General features: G+C 40.5%; 1 protein-coding gene across 6 annotated transcripts in view; it reads left to right on the top strand.

Annotated features, from left to right (window-relative positions):
• Positions 1–11,993: 11,993 nt before the first annotated feature.
• Positions 11,994–22,722, top strand: part of smoc1 (SPARC related modular calcium binding 1) — a 56,187-nt gene continuing 45,458 nt past the window's right edge. For 2 of the 6 annotated variants that reach the window (XM_017415591.3, XM_017415581.3), the window contains exon 1: positions 12,031–12,360. In XM_017415591.3, the coding sequence (XP_017271080.1) occupies positions 12,259–12,360 (102 nt within the window). In that variant the 5' untranslated portion in view covers positions 12,031–12,258. Of the gene's footprint in view, positions 12,361–22,722 lie in introns of all 6 variants that reach the window. The other 4 variants (XM_037977826.1, XM_017415572.3, XM_017415565.3 and 1 more) reach the window with 4 other exon arrangements.

Genomic DNA, 22,722 nt, shown 5'->3' with positions numbered 1-22,722 from the left:
ATGAGTTTGTATGTAATGTATGAATATAATATACAAGTTTCACTTTTTAAATGGAATTACTGAAATCAGTCTACTTTTCATGATATTCTAATTTTATGACCAGCACCTGTACATCTGTATTAACAAATGTACTGAAAGCTGCTTTATAAAGACACACAGAGGTGGTTTGGTTCAGTGAGTATTAGTTAACTCTGTGATGAAGACCCACTAAACTCCTGACCCGCTTTGGGAAACAGTGCCAGTTTAATTGGCCCCGCCCACGCATTGTATCAGCAGAACCACAGGGAACGTGCTGGCTGGCTTGTTAACTGGGGTCTCGGGGTCTGCGAGGGGGGTTTAGAGTAGAGTGAGGCATGGTGTAGTGGCTGCACAGTTCACTGGTCAACAGAATTTTTGTGTTTCTGTTTTTGGTAGGACATACTCCCCACCACCAAAACTGGAATAGGGGGTTCATCGAGAGGTGAGCTGTTCAGTGCAGTCATGGAGACCACCGCAAAGCCCAGCTAGTGCTCCATCTATGGTTCTGGACCAGGAAGCATTCAAAAGATACCAAAGTGTAAATGTGGAATATGAAAAAAGGAAATCCCATGGAAGTGTAGTATTCTTAAAAGAATTATTTATTAATACTGCAGTCTGAAGCTATTTTTTCTTTACATAAAAATATATTTTAGTACTAGAGAAAATAGCTTTTCTGCAAAAATGCAGCGCGAACACCAAGTTCTCTTTCTAAAAATGAGCAATTTTTGATGCGTGCCAGGTTTGGACTGCAGGCAGGATGTGCACTATATAAAACTAAAAAGCTTAATGTTCTCATGAACTGGGGTGAAGGAGGCAAACCCTGAGCGCAGACTCATGTTGATAAAAAAAACTAAATTTATTTAGAAATAAAAGGCAAACCCAAAAACAAAGGCTGACGTGGCAGCAAAATCTAAACTAAAATGCTAACAAAACATGAACAGACCTGTGACAAGAGATTAACCAAAGGGAGACGAGGAGGCATGAGCAAACAGGAAGGACGGCACATCAGGGAGGCAAAGAATGACAATGAACCAGCAGAGAGGTAGAGAATGTGACCGGGTATTAAAGGCAGAGGGTGATTAGTGGAAGTGGGCACAGGTGAGATGATTAAGGAGCTAGAGGCAGGTGTAGATGGGTGAGAATAGGGAAGAGAGAGAGAGTGACTGAGGAGAAGTGAATGTTGGCTGAGGCACAGGGAAGAGAAAACAAACTATAACTGAAACATAAAGACAAAACATAATTCCAAAACTCAGATCCTAACATTACCCCCCTCTCAAGGGACGGCCCTTGACGTCCCTAAACAAAAAAAACCTAGCTCGGGAGGGTGGAGGGGGAACAACCAAAATACAGGACGGCGGGCAAGAACAAAAAACAAGCAAAGAGCACTAACAAAAAACCGACCAGCAAGACTGGGGAAACAGACAAATACTCAAAAATAAAGGGCCGTAAGGGACAATTTCAGGGGGGCGGCCCCGACGCCGTCCACTGCGGACCCAAAGTCTTGGGGGACGGCCCGGGCACCGTCCTCGGAGAGGCAAAAGTCTTGGGGGACGGCCCGGGCACCGTCCTCGGAGGGGCAAGAGTTCAGGGGGCCGGATCAGGTGTCGACCGGGCAGGAGAGAGCGGAGCAGAGAGGAGCAAGGCGTCCTGCCAGACCCTCCTGTAGTGGCAGGAGCAGGGCAGTCTAACAGCTCCAAGGGTCCTAGGGGCCGACACCCCAGAGGGCATGATGACCCTGGAGGCTGCAGGGCGTGGTACCCAGGAGGTTCCTTAGAACCCTCCCTGGTACCCCCTCGGAGACTGGCTGAGAGGCGTCGTCGTCCGCGACCCCCTCGGAGGCTAGGGGAAGCGTCGGTCCGGACCCTCGGCTTAGCAGAACGGAGCGAGGCGTCCCCCCCTGGCGTCCCCCCTGGACCCTCAGCGGAACGTTGACACCGACCCTCAGTGATTCTGAGCAGCGGCAATGGCGTCCTCGGCGACCCCCTCGGAGACACGGGATGGTGAGACGTCGCCGTCACGGCCGACCCCCACGGAGACATGGGATGGTGAGGCGTCGCCGTCACGGCCGACCCCCACGGAGACACGGGATGGTGAGGCGTCGCCGTCACGGCCGACCCCCACGGAGATGTTGGCAGGTGTGTCGCCGACCCCCTCAGGAACGCTGACCGTCTGAGAAGGCACAGAGAGGACCCAGGGCTCGGCAGATAGGTGTGGAGGTGGAACTGAGGACTTCGCCGGCGGCGGAAGTGAGTTGGTCTGCAGGCTAAGCGGGTTCCCCAGAACGGAGATGCCGTCTCCTCCTCCTCCACCAGCACGGGCGACAGAGAGATCTCACAGTTGACCCGCTCCTTTCTTCTTCTACGCCTCCGTCTTCGGGAGACCGGGATTTCTGGAGGCGCAGCAGCCACCGAAGACACGGGAGGAGCGGCTGCCACCGAAGACACGGGAGGAGCGGCTGCCACCGGATACTCAGGGCGCACTGCTGATGCGGGAGACCAGGAAGTGCATCCCCGGGCATAATCCCTTCTGGCCTCTCTGAGGATCTCATCCATCCCCGGGGATGATTCCAGCCCGGGGTGACGGAGAGCCTCCTTCAGGAGGGCCTGGGCTGCCCAAAAACGGACACTTTAATTCTAAATATCATGGGAGGTTGCCTCCAAATTGCAGTACTCCCTTACTGCGAAGTGGAGCAAAAGATAATCCTCTTCAGAGAGGTTAGAAAAAGAAAAAACTGAGTCCGCTGGGTTCTGGTCTGGCTGGTTCATTCTGTCATGAACTGGGGTGAAGGAGGCGAACCCTGAGCGCAGACTCATGTTGATAAAAAAAACTAAATTTATTTAGAAATAAAAGGCAAACCCAAAAACAAAGGCTGACGTGGCAGCAAAATCTAAACTAAATACAAAAACATTAACTAACAAAACATGAACAGACCTGTGACAAGAGATTAACCAAAGGGAGACGAGGAGGCACGAGCAAACAGGAAGGACGGCACATCAGGGAGGCAAAGAATGACAATGAACCAGCAGAGAGGTAGAGAATGTGACCGGGTATTAAAGGCAGAGGGTGATTAGTGGAAGTGGGCACAGGTGAGATGATTAAGGAGCTAGAGGCAGGTGTAGATGGGTGAGAATGGGGAAGAGAGAGAGTGACTGAGGAAAAGTGAATGTTGGCTGAGGCACAGGGAAGAGACAAAACACAAACAATAAACTATAACTGAAACATGAAGTCAAAACATAATTCCAAAACTCAGATCCTAACAAATGTAAAATAAACAAAACAATGAAAGCTGCAACAATGGAAATCTTTGCATTTATTGTACATACAAACTATTGTAATGATTCATAACATGATGGAACACAAATAAACAAGGAAGAGAAGCTAATGCTTCAAATATTTAAATCACATTTAATGATTAAAGGTTGTATTTATAAGATGTGTGTGCAATTAATGAAAACTTAATCAGTCCATGATAATATTATGAAGTTTTAGCACCAAGGGACGATAAATGATCCAAACAAGATCATTGTCAGTCAAGTATTTTCTTGGGGAACAGGCAAAAAGGGTAAACCAAGAGGTCAGAGGTCATATGTGTTAAAAATAAGTGAAGTAATGTCATACTACACTGTGCTGTGTCCCACACAATCTCATTATGTTTGGATACATTTCCAAATTTATTTGACAAACCACAGAACAGATTTCCTCTGCGTTTCCTCATCTTTACTTCTGAAAAACGTTTGGTTGGTTTTAAGGAAGAACATGAGTCAGTCTGGACATAGAGACAGCCAATACATGGCTCTGACAGTCAACAGCTTCAACTCACATCATTTCACCAGATTCATTTTCCTTCCAGACGCAAAGCAAAAGTTCAGATGAGTGTGTGTGTGTTAAGTTTTGGCATGTGCTGATAGAAACATGACAGACTGCTGTACAGACCTGGAAACAGGGAAGATTCACTCAGAGTGCATATCCATCTCTCAGCGGTGAGCTTCTGAGTTTTCATATTATACTTTACAACTACTGTAGTGGATTCTAGAAAGTTTGTTCATGGTGAAACTTATTTACCGAGGACATGATAATGTTAGTTCAGTCCAGCCAAAAATCCTGTGGATTTTATTGAAATGTTCTTTAATACTGACAAAACGAACAGAAAAGCAGGGGAGAATGGCTCTGGAAGTTAATCCTGCAACACAGATTGTGTGAATGTTCCCAACAATCTGTCTTTTCACTGCCCTGCTGGAACTCACCGGGCCTGTGAAGACTGAGACCTTTTGTTGCCCCCACTTCCCCATTTCCAGCCTTGGTTTGCTAACAGAAAGGGCCACGTTTTCTGAACACTTTCAGCAACTCCCCCCTTCTGACCCTTTGCTTTCTCCAGCGCCTAACCCCCTCTGTCTCTCTGTAGGCTGCTGGACCTGGGTTCTTTCCTTAGTCGAAGGGGAGTAAAGGTCCCAGAGACAGAGCTGTTAATTCAATCAGGAGAGGGGTATGCTCAATTAGGCATCTATAAGGACCCAGGATGGGTCTGGGGGCCCTTCAGAGGGCAGGCAGCCCAGTCCCCAGGAGGTATTAATTGTGGATGACAGTGTGTAAACAGAGGGGTGAATAGACGGCGCAGGTGCGGGACCCCTAGTCCAGGCTCAATAGGTCTTTTCACACCCGTAGCTCTCTGTTTCACTCCTCTCTCTCTTTGTAAAAGTCCCCACATCTCTGATAAACCTTATAGATAAACTGGCTTTATGGGATTATTTATTTGCTGCTGAACATTGCCATCATTGAGTGTGCTTCTACATCAAGGTCAGAGTGTCTGTTTATGTGCAGGTTTATATTTGAAGAGGCCAAGTTGTTGTTGTCCAACACTTTTGGCAAACTGAGACCTCCTCATTTTCAAATTTAGTGAAAATTGCAGCCAGTTCATGTAAAATATGTGGGACTTATGAAATGAAATCCAGATGATGCTTTAAAGAGAGAGGTCTTTCTATCTGACCTGGGATTTTTCCGTTCAGCATGCCCCCCCCCCCTCCATTCTTCTCCCTCTGTCTGTCTTTCATTCAGTGCTGTAATTCTGTTTGGTTGCGTGTGACAATACTACCTTCTGAAGTGGGATCAGGCACAGTTCAGAGATCTGCAGGACTAGAAGAAGGCATTAAGGCAGCACAATTATGCAAATGCTGCAGAACATCTGGGCAAAAATACCATGAAGCAAGCCCAAGGTTTAATAAAAGGCAAATGGACTTCTCCTCTTTGTAGCAAGAGGAAAGAAGGACAATACTTACTTTGCTACTGTTTTTAGCTCTCTTTCAAAGGGGGCACCAGATTGAATTTATCAATCAACAGTATTTAGATTATGTTATGAAAAAACCTAAATAAATCAAAAATAAAATCAACAAACAATAAATCAACACAAGTAAAATAGAATTAACTCTAAAAATTTGGGAATAATAATCTGAATTTAGCACCAAGTGTTTTTACTTTACAATAATGTAACCAAAATAAGTCTGAAGTAAGATTTAACCTTTTATGATCTGGAGGAAGACTTTATCAAAAACATAAGAATCTATTGAATAGGATGTATGTTTACGTATCATGCACAAAAATTTGTACTGTTGCTATTTTCACTTTGGACTTTAGCTCAGCTCTTAAGGAAGTATCAGCTCACTAGTGAAATGTTTTGTTCTTCATTTTGGACCAGTTTAAAGTTGATAACCAGGCCAGAATTCACTAATGGTCAGTGGTCAGTGTTTTGTCCAAGGTCACCTGAGGTTGCGGTGACGGCTTTTGAGGGGTCTGGAACTCTCAGCTGATGTAGTCCAGAGTTGGAGGGTTGGCGCACATCTAGGAGCTATTCTGTAACTGGAATTATCTCTTAAAACACAAATGGTCTTTCTTAACTTTTGTTAGTTTCCTTTTTACTTTTACTTTACTTTACTGGACTTTACATAAAACTAGTCAAAACATAGACTTTAAACTTTGTTTCCATGTGCTTGTCCCTCTCCTTTCGTTTTGTCATAATTTTGTTAACCTAAGACAACAATGAACTTAATAACAACAACTGAAGACTCAAGGTTTCTCTCCAGTCATTATCAAAATGAGACGTCAAACATAAGACACTCAGATTCCCAATGAGGTCAACAACCTTGAGGTCTGCAGATGGCTTATCTTCTCCTGTTCAAAAGATGTTCTGTTGACAATATCATTGGACTCTTGTAATAACAAAAAGGTATTTAAAGTTTGTTAAACCATTTTACTAATTTCTTTTTAGATAAATGAACACATAAAAATCATCAACATTCTATTACATTTTAAAAGATTTCACAATTAATAAACGTATTTCTGCATAAATCATATCTTAGAAAGAAGCATAAAACAAAAATTTGTCTCTACTGATAAGAGGCCCTGAGAGTGTGAAGCCTCAAAATGTAAACACTTATTCAAAATAATACCAAGGACTCAGTCATAACAGAATAAATTTTCTAAACAGAACAGTTGCTGGAAAGATGAGTCTAGGTCAGAGGTCATAAAGCAAGGGGGTTCCCTTATGCTACATCTTAACCTCACACTCAAATGTTATTTTTAGTTCTTAACTGCAATTTATAATCCTACATTTTTTTCTGCTCACTAGCAGTTGCCTGGCACACTGGCTACTTTATTAGGTCCACCTTGCTAGTACCAGGTTGGAGCCCTTTTACTTTCAGAACTGCCTTAATTTTTTGTTGCATAAATTCAACAAGGTGTTGGAAACATTCCTCAAAGATTTTGGTTCATATTGACATGATAGCATCACACAGTTGCTGAAGATTTATAAGGTGCATGTCCATGAAGGGAATCTCTGGTTCGACCACATCCCAAAGGTTCTGGACTGGATTGAGATCTTGTGACTGTGGAGGCCGTTCAGGCAATTGAAACACATCAGACCTGGCAATGTTTTTCCAACCTCTTACTGTACAATTTTGCCGATCCAGTAGTGGCACCTGGTGTGGTCTTCTGCTGCTGTAGTCCATCTGCTTTGAGGTTGGACGTGCTGTGCATTCAGAGATGGTATTCTGCAGACCTTGGTTAGAATGAGTGTTGTCTTTCTATCATCTCAAACCAGACTGCTCATATGCCCAACATGTTTTCAACTCATAATGGCTGAATTATGAGTTATAGCTCATAACTCATGATGGCTGATTTGATTTGGTTGGGGATATTCTTGCAATGTCTTTTCCAAAATGGACTTTTCAAGACAATCATGGAACTTTTGAGGAAAAGTCAAAGCTAGCAAGCCTGTCCCAGCACGTGAGAGGGTATATCCACCACTTTCAATTCGGCAACTATGATCAGTACCATGGCTCAAAGCCTCCAAGAAGCACTGTGGTTTGTGTTGCTGGGATTGTTTGTTATTTGCAACTGATTGACATGGTGTTTGGAGTCACAGTGGGTTTGCAAACTTGAGTTGTTTAACCAAGCCAGCAGCGAGACACCAAAGCACGGCTGGACACACTCAAACAACAGTGCTTTTAAAGACCTTTGGGGAAACCCGAGTGGATCTACAGCTCGACGAACAGGTGCAAAAAACTGTGGGTGAAGTAAAAGGAGACCCAATTGTTGATTGAATTGCTTTTTTATTTAGTTTAGTCAAGTCAACTTAATTCAAGATGGCCTTCACAGCAAACAACCTTAGCAAATATAAAACTGGCTATAGCTCAATCAATTTTACAGATACTGAATTAAAATTTGTTGCGGTAGTAGCTGAGAGTCATTCCTAACACATACTCCAAGCTCTAACAGATGCCAAAACTTTGTCATTTAATCATTTTAAAAACTGCAATAGGCTCACATTAAACTACTTGTATCTAGTTTTTATCATATATAGTTTCATTTTAAGCAACTATTACTTTGTAAAATTTTAGATTATTTAAAGGCATGACATTCCTTAAATGAATTCATGATAGCCACTGCCTTTCTGGGTTTTGGACTAACATCATATTATGATAAAAAAATGACTGATTTACAATCATTTTGGTCAAATGTTGTAAATACCATTAGGGGTGATGTTTTGCTATAATCTAAGGTGGCCGACAAGTGCAAATGCTTCCCAAATGGCGAAACGCACTCCAAACACGTGAATGATGCAAACTCCAAAACACAGAAATACATAAAAACAAATGCAACAGAGAAATGCTGCAAAAGAAAAAATGCTGCAATCCCAGAAAATAGACAGAAACAGAAACAAATGCAAAGGAAAAATTCAGCAAACACCAAAAACACCAGCAAGTAAAAAAAAAAAAAAGCTGTGAACTCACTTGACAAAATGGAAGTGCACCAGACCATTAGGGGGGACTCGAGATTGGATACTGGATATTCGGGCTTTGCAGATTCAGCTGTGTCTTCCTGCCGATTGACTCATTGCTGGCAGTGCTCCCTCCTGCGACACCATTAAAATAAGTTTCTTCCCGCTGGCTTCTCAACTGTTTTGGAGTTTGCATCATTTATGTGTTTGCGGCGCGTTTAGCTGTTTGCTGCTCGTTTGCAGCTGTTGGCCACAGTAATATTGCAATACTTTGTAAGATGTGGTGGCCATCTTGACCTGAATTGATTTCAAAAGTATTGAGTCTACTGAAGGGCAACATGTTGCTTTAAGCACAACAGCCGATCTCCTCAATTCCTAAACAGCAATGTGTGTTTCTTTGTCTCAGTTCCTAACAATTCAGCAAGATAAAGAACAGCGTACTAATTTGTATTTGTGTTACAGCTCTTTTCACCTCGGCACTCAGAGTACCACAGCTGAACTCTGTGTGTGTCTAAACCTTGTGCTCATCATGGCTGAACATCTGTGGTACATCTGCCCTCCTGCCCTGCCGTCGGATCTCTGGGAGGCGTCTGTGCTGCTCTGTCTGTTTCTGTGTCTACAGACACCTGCTAATTTTTAGCCGTGTGTGCTTGGTGTCAGACGGTGAGGGCATCTTCGGAATGGCCGTTGCAGTAATTGGGAAGTGCATGTCCTTTCAGCGTGTCCATTCATTCCCTCTTTGTTTCTGTTGTTGGGGACTATGTGTGTGCGTGTGCGTGCGTGTGGGGGTTCTTTCATGTTCCGCCAAATGACAACAGAATTAAAGTGTCAAGTCGAGCTTTTGCTACAACAGTTTTATTCCCCAGAAAAGCTTCTCCTCTTTATTCGGGGTGGAGGGAAGAGCAGATATACACTGACCTTGTTAACATTCCAAGAAACAGTCTTCTGCCCTCTACTTGCTCCTCATCCTCACCTTCCACAGCATGCTGTAAAAAAAGGTTTTAGGCAATATTAAATATTATTCATGAACATTATTTAAATTTTATGAGATATTTTAGCCAAGATATGTAAATTGTCAAATTTAAACGATTTTACTCATTTATTCTCAATAACTGAAACCTGAGGCAACAGTGGCTAAAGAGGTATTGATTTGTCCTATAACAGGTGGGTTGACGGTTCGAACCTCCGCTCTGTCCGTTTTAGCCGTTGTGTCCTTGATGGTGGCCAGAGGGCTCAGTGACGCAGGTGTGATGGCAGCCTCACTTCTATCAGCCCGCCCCAGGGCAGCTGTGGCTACAATGTAGCTTACCACATTGTAAATGTGAATGGGTGAATGTAGTGTGAAGCGCTTTGGAGTCCTTGGACTTGATAAAGCGCTATGCAAATGCAGGCCATTGAATCAAAGACCATGGTTATGCACTGCAACATGCATAATTTAGCTTGTATGTTCTCAGAATTTGTTGTTCAACAGAGAATAATTAGTCTAAAGGGTAAAGTTAGAAACTTCTAGATGGGAACATTCTTTTAGTGCAAAAAGTTTTTATGCTTATATTTCATCCTTTATGTCTTATATCAAGGCGTAATGCTTAAGTAGCTACCTAGCTAGCTAGTTTGATCACACCCCTTTTAGGCCCCCCTCTTTGTTCAGTAAAGTTGCAGAAAAGTCACTGCCTCAAAGAGTTTGAGCTGTTGGACCAGCATGAAAACAAAGAAAGTGGAGAAAAGCTATAGTCCAACTCAGTGCAAAAACATATTTAGCAAATTCTGTCTCTTTGATCCGTGGGCCATTGGGTGCTGGTGGACATGATTGTTGAAATATATTATGACAAACAATAAGCTAAATAGGCTGTTTAGCCTCTTTAGCATTTAGCAGAGTCTGTGTAAATGCAGTGTTCATCAAACATTTGAGAGAAGAAAATAAACTGTTTTTGTTTGTCATTGTGAATGAAGGTGTGATGTTAGTTGATCAACATGGTAATATTAATGTGAAGCCTGTGCTCAGCTGTGCCCTCATTGTAGGCTATAACATGAGTCCCAACAGGAAAAATCAAACCTCTGCTGTTTGTATGAATCTGTCTGTTATAGTCAGATAGTCTGTCTGTTATATTTTAAATTTTCTCATCTGATGATAAAAAAGAAACTAACAAAAACTTATTGCCTAGAATCTGATATGCAGTAAATACAAAAATGGCTGGTCAACCTCACAGCAGCACAGTGGTTACAGCTGTCACCTCCCAGTGAGAAGGTTGCAGGATCGCATCTTGGCCTGGGGTCTTTCTTGGTAGAGTTTGCATGTTCTCCCTGTGAACATGTGGGTTTACTCCAATTTCCTCCCACAGACCAAAAACATGCATCTATGTAAATTGTCCTTAGGTGAAAGTGTAAATGAACGTTTGTCTCTATGTGTCCCTGTGATGGACTTGAAACCTGTCCAGGCCTCTCACACAGTGACTTCTGGAGATAGACACCAGCTCCCTGTGACCTGGAATGGAGAAGCAGGTAAAGAAAATGGATGGATGGCTGATGAACCTCATGATATATTAACACATGTGTGCAGCATTTCTGTTAAATGAAAGCTGTATGGAAAGTGACTAAAACTAAAGTGTTCCCCGAACATCTGCACCTATATATCACCTGTACACAAAGCATAAATAAATTTAAAAAACAACACTTAACCTGTTTGTATGAGCCTGTCTTTTCTAAAATGTCCACTCAAGTTCTGATTATGTTCAATTCCAGGACAAATCCACATTTAACTCCTACGTTTTGTTTCGCAAACTTTCCCAGCTCAGAAACAGATCCATTTACAACAAATACCAGGAAACATGATTTCTGCTCTCATTTTATTGTCTTTAGTCCACATATTGTTTGGTAGGTAACAGGTATCCATGTTTAGACCATCAGCCTTTAATTTATGACAATATTCTCTTGTTATTTTACCAAAACCCACAACCAGCAGTAGCAGCTGTTGAATGTTTTGCCATCCAGGTAAAGAGTCAGGTGGGGGTGAGGATCTGCAACCTGTCATGTAGAAACATGATCTCTATATAACGATCACAAACCACATCCACAGCTTTCTTCTTTGTATAAACTTTTACACCACCAATTTCCAGATTATTTTGGTTGAATTATATTTTAAAAAATCATGGATGTGATAAATGTTAATAAGCTGTTAAAGGTGTAAATGCTATTTAGCTTTTAGTTATTGTTCTGCTTCTTTTAGCTTTAACAGGTCGGTTTCAGCCTCTACACTGTATTTTCAGAGAGAATGTTTAGTTTGAAGAGTTTTTTTTTTAAATAATCGACCAAAGATGTGGCCCCTTTGTGCTGAATTGACCCTAATATTCATAAAATTATCCTGTAAGTTGGGAGAATGTGGAATAGACAGCTGTTTCTGATCATTTAACCACAGAATCCTCAGAGATCTAAAGCGCGCACACACACAGAGGGACACACACCTCCCGCAGTGCCCGTGACAGCTATTATTGACTTTCTAGCTGTTTTCCATTGAAGCCCCGCCCACAGGCTAAATGTCCCCGCAGCAGGATCCCCGGATGTTAGAGAGCATCAGAGTGTCTGAATGGACACCGGGACCTTAAATCTGACCTGCAGGGTCTCTGAGGCTCGGTGCAGCTGCGGGCTCCCCGGCTCCTTTCTGCTAACTGGCCGGAGGTGGGCGGGGACTCGTGCTCCAGCCCCGCCGCCATTGGTCCCCCGCAGTGTCCGTCAGTGTGCTGCGCTTTAAATGTCGCTGGGACGGCTCCAGGAGCGAGTGGAGCGGCTGATCGGCGGCGCAGAACCATCACCACGGTCTCCGACATGTCCTGATGCCCGATCCCTCGCGGACATTATGTGAATAGTTATACAGGAAGACATTTAGAAAGAGACAAAGAGTTTTCTTTTTTTTTTTTTTTCTGGGTTTGGACCTGTTGATCTCAGACAGACGCACGAGTCTACCTGCTGCCTTCATCATGTTCCTGTCAGGCGGCTTTGTTGGCACCTTTTCCTGGCTCTTGGCCCCCATTTTCTTGTCTCACCTGGCTGAGGTCTCAGCGCAGAAGTCCGGGGCCCGGGTGAGTGGATCCATCCAGCAGTCCCTGTGACATGTGCAGTTTCATTTACTCTAACTGCAGCATAACTACGGTTTTTTATGACATTATTTATAAAACTATTACACTGAAATCATCTAAAAGCCCCAAAGTAGATGAAACATTTCAATATCGTCCACCGTAGAAGGCGGCTGATAATGTATCTGTTAGCAAAATACCTCTTAATTTTACACACATTAGCCTGTAATCTAATGTGTATCTGAGCCTAATCCCCAAAACCTATTCTGAGCTGACAGATTGCACAATTTGTTTAAAATTTTGCCTCTATTTAGTGTCTGTTAGCAAAATATCTCATGAACACTGTACTTATTTCTTTATGCAACCCTCAGGTAACCACCATTGGGTGTACATCTACCTCTGATTAGGTTTTCGAGCCAATCCAATCTAAGATGGCCGCCCTAGCCAACTGACATTAGAAGACACAAAAATGACTATAACTCAGTCAGTTTAATAGGTTTTGTGATAAGATTTGGTGTGGTAGTAGCTGAGAGTCTTTCACAACATATACTCTAGGTGGTACTCATTGTGCCTGATCTTTGCATAAAACCTTAGCATTAACTGTTGGAGTCAACTCCGTTTGTCTGTTAGCAAAATATCTCATGAACCACTGGATGGATTTTAATGACACTTTTAGAAAGTAATCACTGGATGTACAACTACAACTAATTAACATGTAGACCCAGACCAATTCAAGATGGCTACCACAGCTAATCAAGATTTGCCGAAAGAAAAATGGGTATGTCTCAGTCAATTTAGGATTTTAAGTTTTCAAAGCCTGTTTGCTTCAGCTTCGTTGAACCCACACATACCAAGCAAATGGTTAGGTGTGTTGAAGTGATATTAAAATATTATTTTGTTTCTCTTTAGAAAAAAGCCTTTTTTTCTGTACCTCAAGTCTTTTATGGTAAAAAAGAGAGACTTTAGCCTGATGATGGTTTTAGCTTCTTGATGGTTTTATGCAATTTCCCTGTGGGATCAATAAAGTATTGATTGATTGATTGATTTTCATCTATCTATCTATCTATCTATCTATCTATCTATCTATCTATCTATCTATCTATCTATCTATCTATCTATCTATCTATCGTATAGTATAATGGTTGAACTGTGACCTTAAATAAAGGTTAGTTTGTTCTCTCAGATTTCCCCGCTTTGTGCACCACAGCCTTCACGCTTCTTGTCCTTTTATTTGTTTCAGACTGATTTTTGGCCTATCTTTCCCTCCTCTCCCTCTGCCCCCACAGTGTTGTTTGGTTCCTTTTAGAAGTACCCGTAACACCTTCCAGGCAAAGAGAGAAGAAGTGATGCGAAACGGAGGGGAACAGTATTGGTTCAGTTTGCTGATGCTCTGTAACTTTTGCGGTCATGGGGGAAGATGACTCACAGTAGGGGGTGAATATGTAATGCTCTCTCACATACTGGAACTATTTCACAACGTTTTAGAAACTTCTGTCTGTGCACAATAGAAGACTGTGGTCTCTACAAGGAGACACAATGAATTTGAATTTGTCTTATCACCTTTGAGCTGCATGCTGTGGAACCATTTTCCTTCTGCTCAGATACTGAGGACATCCAGGTGGAGAGTGATATTTGATGTTAGTGTCTGTGGTGTTGGATTATTATGATGGCGGAGTCAGGTGGCTGAGCTACGGCCGGCCACAAGTGCTTGAATGTTTAGGAAATCAACACAGTGGGGATTTATAGGAGCTCGTACTCATGATGTGAGCTGCCTCCCTGTGATAAACTGCTTCTCTTCTTGTTGTAACTTCAGCGAAAAGGTTTCAGGCTCATTTGCACGCGGAGAGATTCTTTCTTTCTCAGTGTTGAGAAAACTTCAAAACCACAATGGATAAACTTCGAAACGCAGGGTGGTCAGTCGAAAAACAAAGCCTCGAAGTTCTAAGAAGACTTGTCTCTTCACAGATGCTCACTTCTGACTGGAGTAGGAACAAAGACAATTTGCATTTTGGGTGAAAAAGCAGCATGAAAAGCTGAGTGCAAAACGACTTCACTAAAGAAGCTGAAATGGAGCAGCTAAACCTAAAAAGAAGCAGAACATTAGCTAAAAGCTTTAGGATTGAAACATCAGCTAATAGCTAAACTGAAAAAAAGGTTAACTAAAAGGCAAAATGTAGCAAAACACAAACTAAAAGTACCACAACACTAACTAAAAGTAGCCAAATAATAGTTAAAAGTTAAATGTAGCAAAAGGCTAGCTAAAAGCAGCAAAACACTTGCTAAAAGCTAAAAGTAGCTTGAGAAAACAATAACAAGGCAAGTTTGCTAAAACAGATCTCAGAGAGAACACTGACTTTGAAAGAATTATAGAGATCTATATGTATTTCTATGGGGAAAAAATGATAATAAATGAAATATTTTAAAAAGTATAAAAGTTGCAAAATCCAAAAGTCACAGTACCCATCTGCTGAATGAGCTTAATGTTCTGATATATGAATAATTAAAATAGCACAAAATATGCAGAAGTACTTTGATTGGAAAAAATGTACAGAAAACTAAAAAAATTAAGCTTCTTCAAATCAAGGGAACACAAGTAATTAGGTGACTAATATTACTTTAGGCATTTATTGTTTTAATTGTTATTTCCAGAGGAGGGATTTGCCCTTTCTGATGATAATTGTCAATAATAAAAATCAAACATTTTGAAAAAGAAGTGACCAGATAAAGGAACAAGAAAATAATGATCTGACAGAGCGTCTTTTGAACAGCAGTTTAAAATGATTCATTTCTTACATCTAGAGTAATTACAAGTTTCTTTCTTAATGAATCCAAGATGATATCATGCAACTTTTCCAGAAATCCCCGAACTAACGAGGCAGGTGGTGGACGGGCGTCAAACTCAGACATTTTTCACAGGAAATCTGTTTCCCAGATCGCAGGCAGAAACAAATGAGGACGCCACTGGAACTTAGCAGTGTATTTCCTAATCAAACAGCATACCTCGGCGAAGGCATCAGCGAGGACGAATAAACTCACCGTGAGACGAGCGTAAACAGCCAGGCCCGGGTGGCAGAGCAGCCAAGAATGCATATTTTCATCTCGGGAGAGCAGGGAAAGGCTTGTTTCATTTTCGCGGTGTGAGGTAGATCGCAGCCACAGTTGCAGGTGTGAGCGGTCTGCACCTGTGTGCTGATGGCTGGAATGTGAGGGCAAAGGGCCCAGCAGGGCAGTGGCCCCGGCCCCTGAGGGTTAGAGGTGCCCTGAAGCAGTATCATTGTTTTATACCGAATGAAATTGTCTCTATTTTACGCCTTAATTTCATTGAAGCACAACTCCACATCACTGGAAGGAGTTTAATTTGTTAAAACCCACATCAGTTAACAAACAATTCTTGGTTTATGATGGACCTTTGATTAATTTGCTTCAGTTTTTTCAGTTTTAAAGTCAATACAGTTCTGCTGGTTTTACTAAATGACTCTATTCTGATTCTTCGCTATAATCCTTTGTAAATATTACTTTGTAAAAGACTCATAGAGTGTTTTATGTATTCTCACGTTAATCTTAAAGTCTATGAAGAAAAACCTTAGTTTTTATAAAGCAGTATGTCTGCTTTTTTTGTCTCAGATTAATAAATAATACCTAAAGGTTTGTAGTTGCAGCTTCCTTTGGTCTGTGTAATCTGCAGACATTAAGATAAAATATTCATTTAGCTTTCAACCTTTACCTTTTCTCTCTTATTGCCATGATAATTTGATGCTTTTGGTTTAGGAAAAAATGGATTTTAGACTTTAGTTTTGAAGATCTACTAGTGGATTTTGCAGCACTGCTAATGACAGGAAAAAATTAAACCGTGACGGAGTAGAACTTCTCTTAATTTCAGATGACGTTAGATATTTTATTAAATTTAAGAGGATCCAAATGACGCCTATAGCACACAAAGGATTTGGGTCTTTTTTTTTCATGGAGAAAATTTTTATGTTTGAAAATAACATGAAGATTCACTTCGTGTTTTTTAGGCATTGATGCTATAATTCTAGACAGTTCTTTCTTGTATTTTGTTTTAATTACTCATGAAGAAATTATTTATTAAAGGTTTGCTTCAGAAACCACTTTCTGTTTCTGGACTCAAAATATTACTTTAATAGATAAAACATTTAGATTAATATTTAAGTCCTAAAGAAAAAGGGATTTTTCTTTGATGTTTTGCATATTAAAACCTTTTTAAGACTCTTGTTTTCATTCTTGTCTTAAATTCTAGTTAAAATTTAGTTTTTAAGATGTTAATAGATGTAAATTTTGCTCTAAAATTCTTTAAAATTATCTTTAAAATTCCTTTGCAGTCAGTTTTGGAACACATTTTGCATATAAACATTCATTTTGTGAAAATGGTAAAAAAAAAGTGAAATACTTGTAATTGATAGATAAATTAAAAGTTTCCATGTTTTCTTTTGTTCATCCAGGAAGTTTATTAAAGTTTTCAGTGATTCATACATCCAGACAGAACCACCAGCACTTTATAGCTCCTGATTAATCTGTCAGGAAGGGGAAAATTTAATTTAAAAAAAAGATTTTGTTACTGCTTTAATGAGATTATTCATAAAAACTGAATTTTATTCAAGGAAATCAAAATTTCCAGAGATTAAACACTCTTAAATCTCTTTTAAATAGCTGAACTTCATGAACTGTCTATAAACCAACTGAGCTAACAAACAAACAAACAAAAAATAATAAAAAATGACTGAAGCCAAATCCTGTCACAGTCCAGAGCTCTTATTTTCCACTGGACTCTAACAGATGGCTTTAAGGGTGACTCCATCGGTGACCAGTCAAAATACTTGCATATGTTGATTCTCTAAGATTACTGCATGGTTAGAAAAATGCATTTCATGCTCAATTTCAAGACTTTCTAATCAGTTTAATGAAAAACAGCCATCTGACTGAAGCAGACTGGGGAGCTGTACTCAACAATCGTCACGTTTTTACTCAACCTTTCCTTTGTTTTACAGATCCTCCTGATAGTTTGGGTTTTGGGTGGATCTACAAAACAAAGTAAAAAAAAAAACTCACTCTATGTAAATTGGAAGGTAGTATGATAAAGTAATAGTGCCCTCACAAATTGAGGAGGAAGGTTTATTATTATTATTATTATTATTATTATTATTATTATTATTATTATTATTATTATTATTATGTTATAGTTTGTATATTAAAGGTTGAATGTTGAGATTAAAGTGGAAATGTTATTGATTGAAACAGTTTTATTGGAAGACTTAATCCAGAGAAAGTGAACCCTGCTGTGCTTAATAATGTAGGATAAAATATAGACCAGGAGTGTCAAACTCCAGGCCTCGAGGGCCGCTGTCCTGGGAGTTTTAGGTTTTTCTGCTCCAACACACCTGATTCAAGCGGTTTAATTACCTCCTCACCAAATCATCAACTTCTCCAGGAACATGGCAACAAGTCAGCCATTTAAACCAGGTGTTTTAAAGCAAGAACACGTCTAAAGCATGCAGGAGAGCGGCCCCCAAGGGATGGAGTTTGACACATGTGATGTAGACCTTTTGGTAATGAAATTTAGACTTTTTTCCTAACATTTCAACTTGAATTTTGACATTACATCTTTAATGAAACTAGGAAATGAACAACAATAACAAAAAATCGTTCTTGGTTTTTTTTCTCCTTTTTGAGTGGCCCTAATACATGGTAAATTATGGACATGGACGTGCTTGAGAGGAAAAGTGCTTGCTGTATGAGTTACGGCTCTCTGTAATCCTTCAGATTATCAAAGCGGCAGAAACCTTTCCGCTTCCACATCAGACTCCTTCAGCAGATTAGCCTCTGCTCTGTCTTAGATCTAGCTTTCCTTTGATCTGAGCGAGTGTGTGGTCTGAGAGACGTCTGATCTATTGTAACATGTAATGGATACACACACTTCCACATCAGACCCGACTGTTCTTTCGCCAGGATGTAGCCTTAGAGACAAACAGGTGTGATAATCAGGTTTGGAGCCGTATTCAAAAAGAAGGAACACGTCTCTTTTCTCCTCTTCATCAGATTTACTTTCAGTTAGATTTCTTCACAGCACTTCCAAAGTAAAATAAGGAAGTTAACCAACTCAGCAGTTGTGTGTTTAACTCTGGTCTATAAAAAGTGGATTTCTGTCTGTAATGTCAACACACTACTTTAAACTGAAAAACCGCCCCGATGGGAAGTGAAACGTCTTCAACTACAGATTAGAAGTCCAGTTATTTTGAATGGATTTGACATGTCCTGGATGACATGTCTGTAATGTTAATGATTTAATCTTGATTTGCAGAATAGTGATCATCCCACCAGAGTGTGCAGGCCCACAGACAGAGGGAAATCAATATTGGCTCCTCGGAGTAAAAAAAATTAAAGCAGTTTAAAAGATTTAAAATTTTAGATTTATTTATGGGTTTGGATTGGTTTGTTTTAATCTGAGCTGCTGCTGCTGAAGTGTTGTACACAAAGGCCCTGATTCTTGGGTTTTGCTTCGTCCTTTGTGTATCAGCTGCAAAAATTGCAGAAAAATCTGCCCCTTAATGAATTTATGAGTACAGTGTAAGCACATGGTGTCCCCTGCCTCTCACACAATGACCACTGGAGATAACCGTCTCCCTCACGACCCTGAACGAAACAAGGGGGTAAAGGAGATGGATGGATGGATGGATGGATGGATGGATGGATGGATGTAAATGAGCCAGGTTTAGTCATACAGGCTACTTCTCACTGCTGAAGATGAAGGCAGAGCAATAATGTTCAGGATGGATTTGAATAAAACTCTCAAAAAGTAATTATTGGATGTACATCTACAACTGATTAACTTTTAGACTCAAGAAGTCTTCAGCTACAGAATAGAAGTCCAGTTGGTTCATCTTTTTTAAAACTTTAATCTTTTTTCAAACTTTTATCTACGCAAAATTTGGAATTGTGCATTAAGACCTGCAGTGTGAATGTGTTGTATGGGAATCAAACAGAGTCAACACCTGAAAAACATTCATCAACATCAACAGCAATGTCCAGTTAATTTTACATTGAGGGAGCATGATTTAAAACTTGTCAGCTCAGGTGTCTCTCCATAATCAGTCTTTAGAAGTTAAGTTTGTATATGGAGAACAGATTGGTCCTCTTCTTTCCTCCGGCCGCACTTCCTGTGGTTTAGGTGTATTGTTTTGTATTTAGCGGCACCTTCAGTTCAGGAGGAGAACTGCAGCAGTGGTGGCGCGAATAGCAATAAACCTGTTCTTATGGACTGTCTGTGCCTGGTTACATTGTGAAATGTAAAATTTAGGAAAATGAAACAAAAAATAGTAATAATTTGAGAGAAATGTAGTGCTTTCAGGGTGTAGCTCCCTCTCACCTGTTCACTGCCCTGAACACGATCGAGCAGCTATAGAAAATGGATAAATGGACATTACTTTATTATGTAGTTTGATGATTGTTGACAGTCTTTATTGTTCTTATTAGCCAAGCTCCAAAATATCTGATATAAATCAGTCAACAGTCTGATGTGTGAAAAACCTGAATATGGGATCAGTATTTTATTAGGTGTTTTATGATTGTTTTAATGATCAAAATCTGTCTAAAAAGCGATCAACAGAAAAAAAACAGATGGAAAGCCTAACCTACATTTACTGCTGCAGCTGAAATCTGTAGATTTTGCTCATATGCTATCTTTGTTTTATTTCCACAAGCCTTTTAAATTTGCATATAAACGTGATCATTTTAAATTTATATTCCCTCATCTTGTTCCAGAGCAGAGAGTCAGACTGGAATAGATTCGCTGGCAGTGATGTGGCAGTATTTCTTCTCTAAAGCGAAATGGTTGCGCAATGAGGGTTGTGTTTCATTTATTTTATGAGTGGTGAAAAGAGTGCAGAAGGGGTTTGGATTCTTCTGGCTAGGATGTGTGTTATCTTGTGTATTTGTGAGTGTTTAGAAAATCTGGCTTGTTAAATGTGAGAATCTCATTGCTCATTGTTTCCCGGTCATGATATCGGAACCAAACTCCTTGTTTGGATTTAAGGAAAAAAGTGGATATCACATCCAGACAATATTTGGAAATGTAAGCTGTCTTTCTGAGCAGTAAAACTGATTAAATAAACCTGCATTTTTACTTAAGAGGCTCTGTGTTGTTGTTAAATGGTTTTCTGTCAGGAAGGCATTTAATACACTGTGAGACTATCTTGGTCTTTCTAACTCTGTTGTCCTGATGTCCTGTTGTTAGGCTTTCTTATATTCTGGAGCAAGAGTAACAAGTTGTCCCTCCCATGTTGACATAAACACGTAGCGTATAATGTGCTTGTCATTGCCCACCATTGCTTGTATCTGTGTGTATGTGTATCTGTCTGTTAGCAAAATACATACTAAGAGCTAACAGTCTGCACAAAGTCTTTGTTTAAAATTTTGCCATTAACTGTTTGGAGCCAACTCTGGCTCTCTGTTTGCAAAATATCTCATAAACCACTGAAACTTTCAAGAAATAATCATCACATATACATCTACAAATAATTAGCTTGTGGAATCAATCCAATTTAAGGTGATTGCCACAGCCAACTTGCCTTAGAAAAAACAAAAACTGCTTTAACTCAGTCGGTTTTACAGATAGTGAGCTAAAATTTGATGTGGTAGTAGCTGAGAGTCATTCACAACACATCCTCTGAGCATGACATCTCATGATATCACTCTTAAAGTTTGACCAAAGCACCTACAACTTTGTAATTTATCAAAACAAGATGATCTTAGTATAAAACTCTGGGATGAAAGGAGGCGGGTGATATACATTCCTTCAAGGACTGCTAAGCCTTTAGTTTGGTTTTGATTTTGGACCATTGGACCAGGTCTAAACTTTAGCCATTATTGGCCCAACAGGAAGGGGGCTGTTTTCTTTCAGAAGATAAAGCCCACTCCTGTCATCCTGGCTTACACTACAGCAGCTGATTTCTGTCAGATGGAGCTACATTGGACAGGAGTTTGTTTTAACCTCTTTAGTTTGCCAGATGGGTGGTGTTTACCACATCAGGACAGTTTGGATAGTGCTGGGTATGCTGGAAACCACAGGAGAGTGGAAGAAAACTGTCCCAGGCTGGTCTGGATCCTACTTCAGGAACCAGTGTCACTCATCTGTTTCCTCTGCTTATGAGAGCTGTTTCTGTAATTCCAATAATCCGGGCCTTGTGTCAGTCATTTTAATCTGGCAGTTTTTGAACGACAGCCTCTTTGACTGTAGAAAGGAGCTGATGTTAAGCAGGAATTTTGTGAAAAGCACTGTGAAACTGTTCCTTATACAGTGCTGTGAAAAGGTATTCACCTTCTTACAGACTTCTTTTGTTTTGCTTTTTTGTCACATTCCTCATTCTTTTGTTTTGCTTTTTTGTCACATTCCTCATTCACTCAGGTTATTTTTGTCTGATAATACCATTTGTTTGATGATCTGATTATGGAGCAGAGTCGTGTTAGTGTTGATCTTCTAGCCCAATCACCTTAGAGGGGAGCTAGAAAGCTCAGGTGGAGCATGAGAGATCAGAAAAGTCACTTAAAAAGTCCTTGTTATTTCATTTCAAATTTTCGTGCTAACCAGCGACTTGCTTTGAGTTGTGGCTGGTGGTGATATTGGGTAAAGGGGCTAACAAGTATACTATATAAAAAACCTACTGATTACATTTCAATAACGGAAGCAGCTTATCTGAGATTGGAGAACAAGCTTTAAAAGCAACTTTGTCCTTTTACCACAATGACATTATTAAAAGTGGCTAAACAATCCTTGTAGAAAAAGAGTTCAGAAAAGTCAGAAAATGTTCAGCTCTGGGCTGCACTGCAATATGTACTCTAAATATAAAACATATTAAATATTTATTACAAGTGATTTGCAACAAATTGCACTAAACCTCTTGACACAGTTATAGCAAAACAGGTTAATCACTGCAGTAATAGCAGACATACTGGAATTATCAACTTTTTAAAAAGTCAATCCCTGTCCATACCATTGTCTATGGTCCACAAACACAAGCGTACATGTCCATAGGTTAAAGCCTGTTTGGGCTGAACAGAAATAGCAAATAAGCAGCAAATCAAGGGTATTTGGCCTAACACCTGTCAGTCACTCAACTCCATAAACATGAATAAAATCCCATGCTTGACAAGGCAGGACTTGACAGGATTCAAACTCGCAACACAACGACAAAGTTTTAAGAGTTTTATTGTGGACTGGACAGGAGCGGGACCTGTGACTCTAAACAGGACACTCACGTGACCGTCGTGGACTGGAACCGGAACAGGTAAGTTCTTCTTGGCTTGGTTACTAGTTGCAGACAGGCTTGTCTGAAAGGGGCTGAGGCGAGAGGGAAA

This window comes from Kryptolebias marmoratus, linkage group LG10, assembly GCF_001649575.2.
Source record: "Kryptolebias marmoratus isolate JLee-2015 linkage group LG10, ASM164957v2, whole genome shotgun sequence".
NCBI lineage: Eukaryota > Metazoa > Chordata > Actinopteri > Cyprinodontiformes > Rivulidae > Kryptolebias > Kryptolebias marmoratus.
This window is presented reverse-complemented; position numbering and strand designations above follow the sequence as displayed.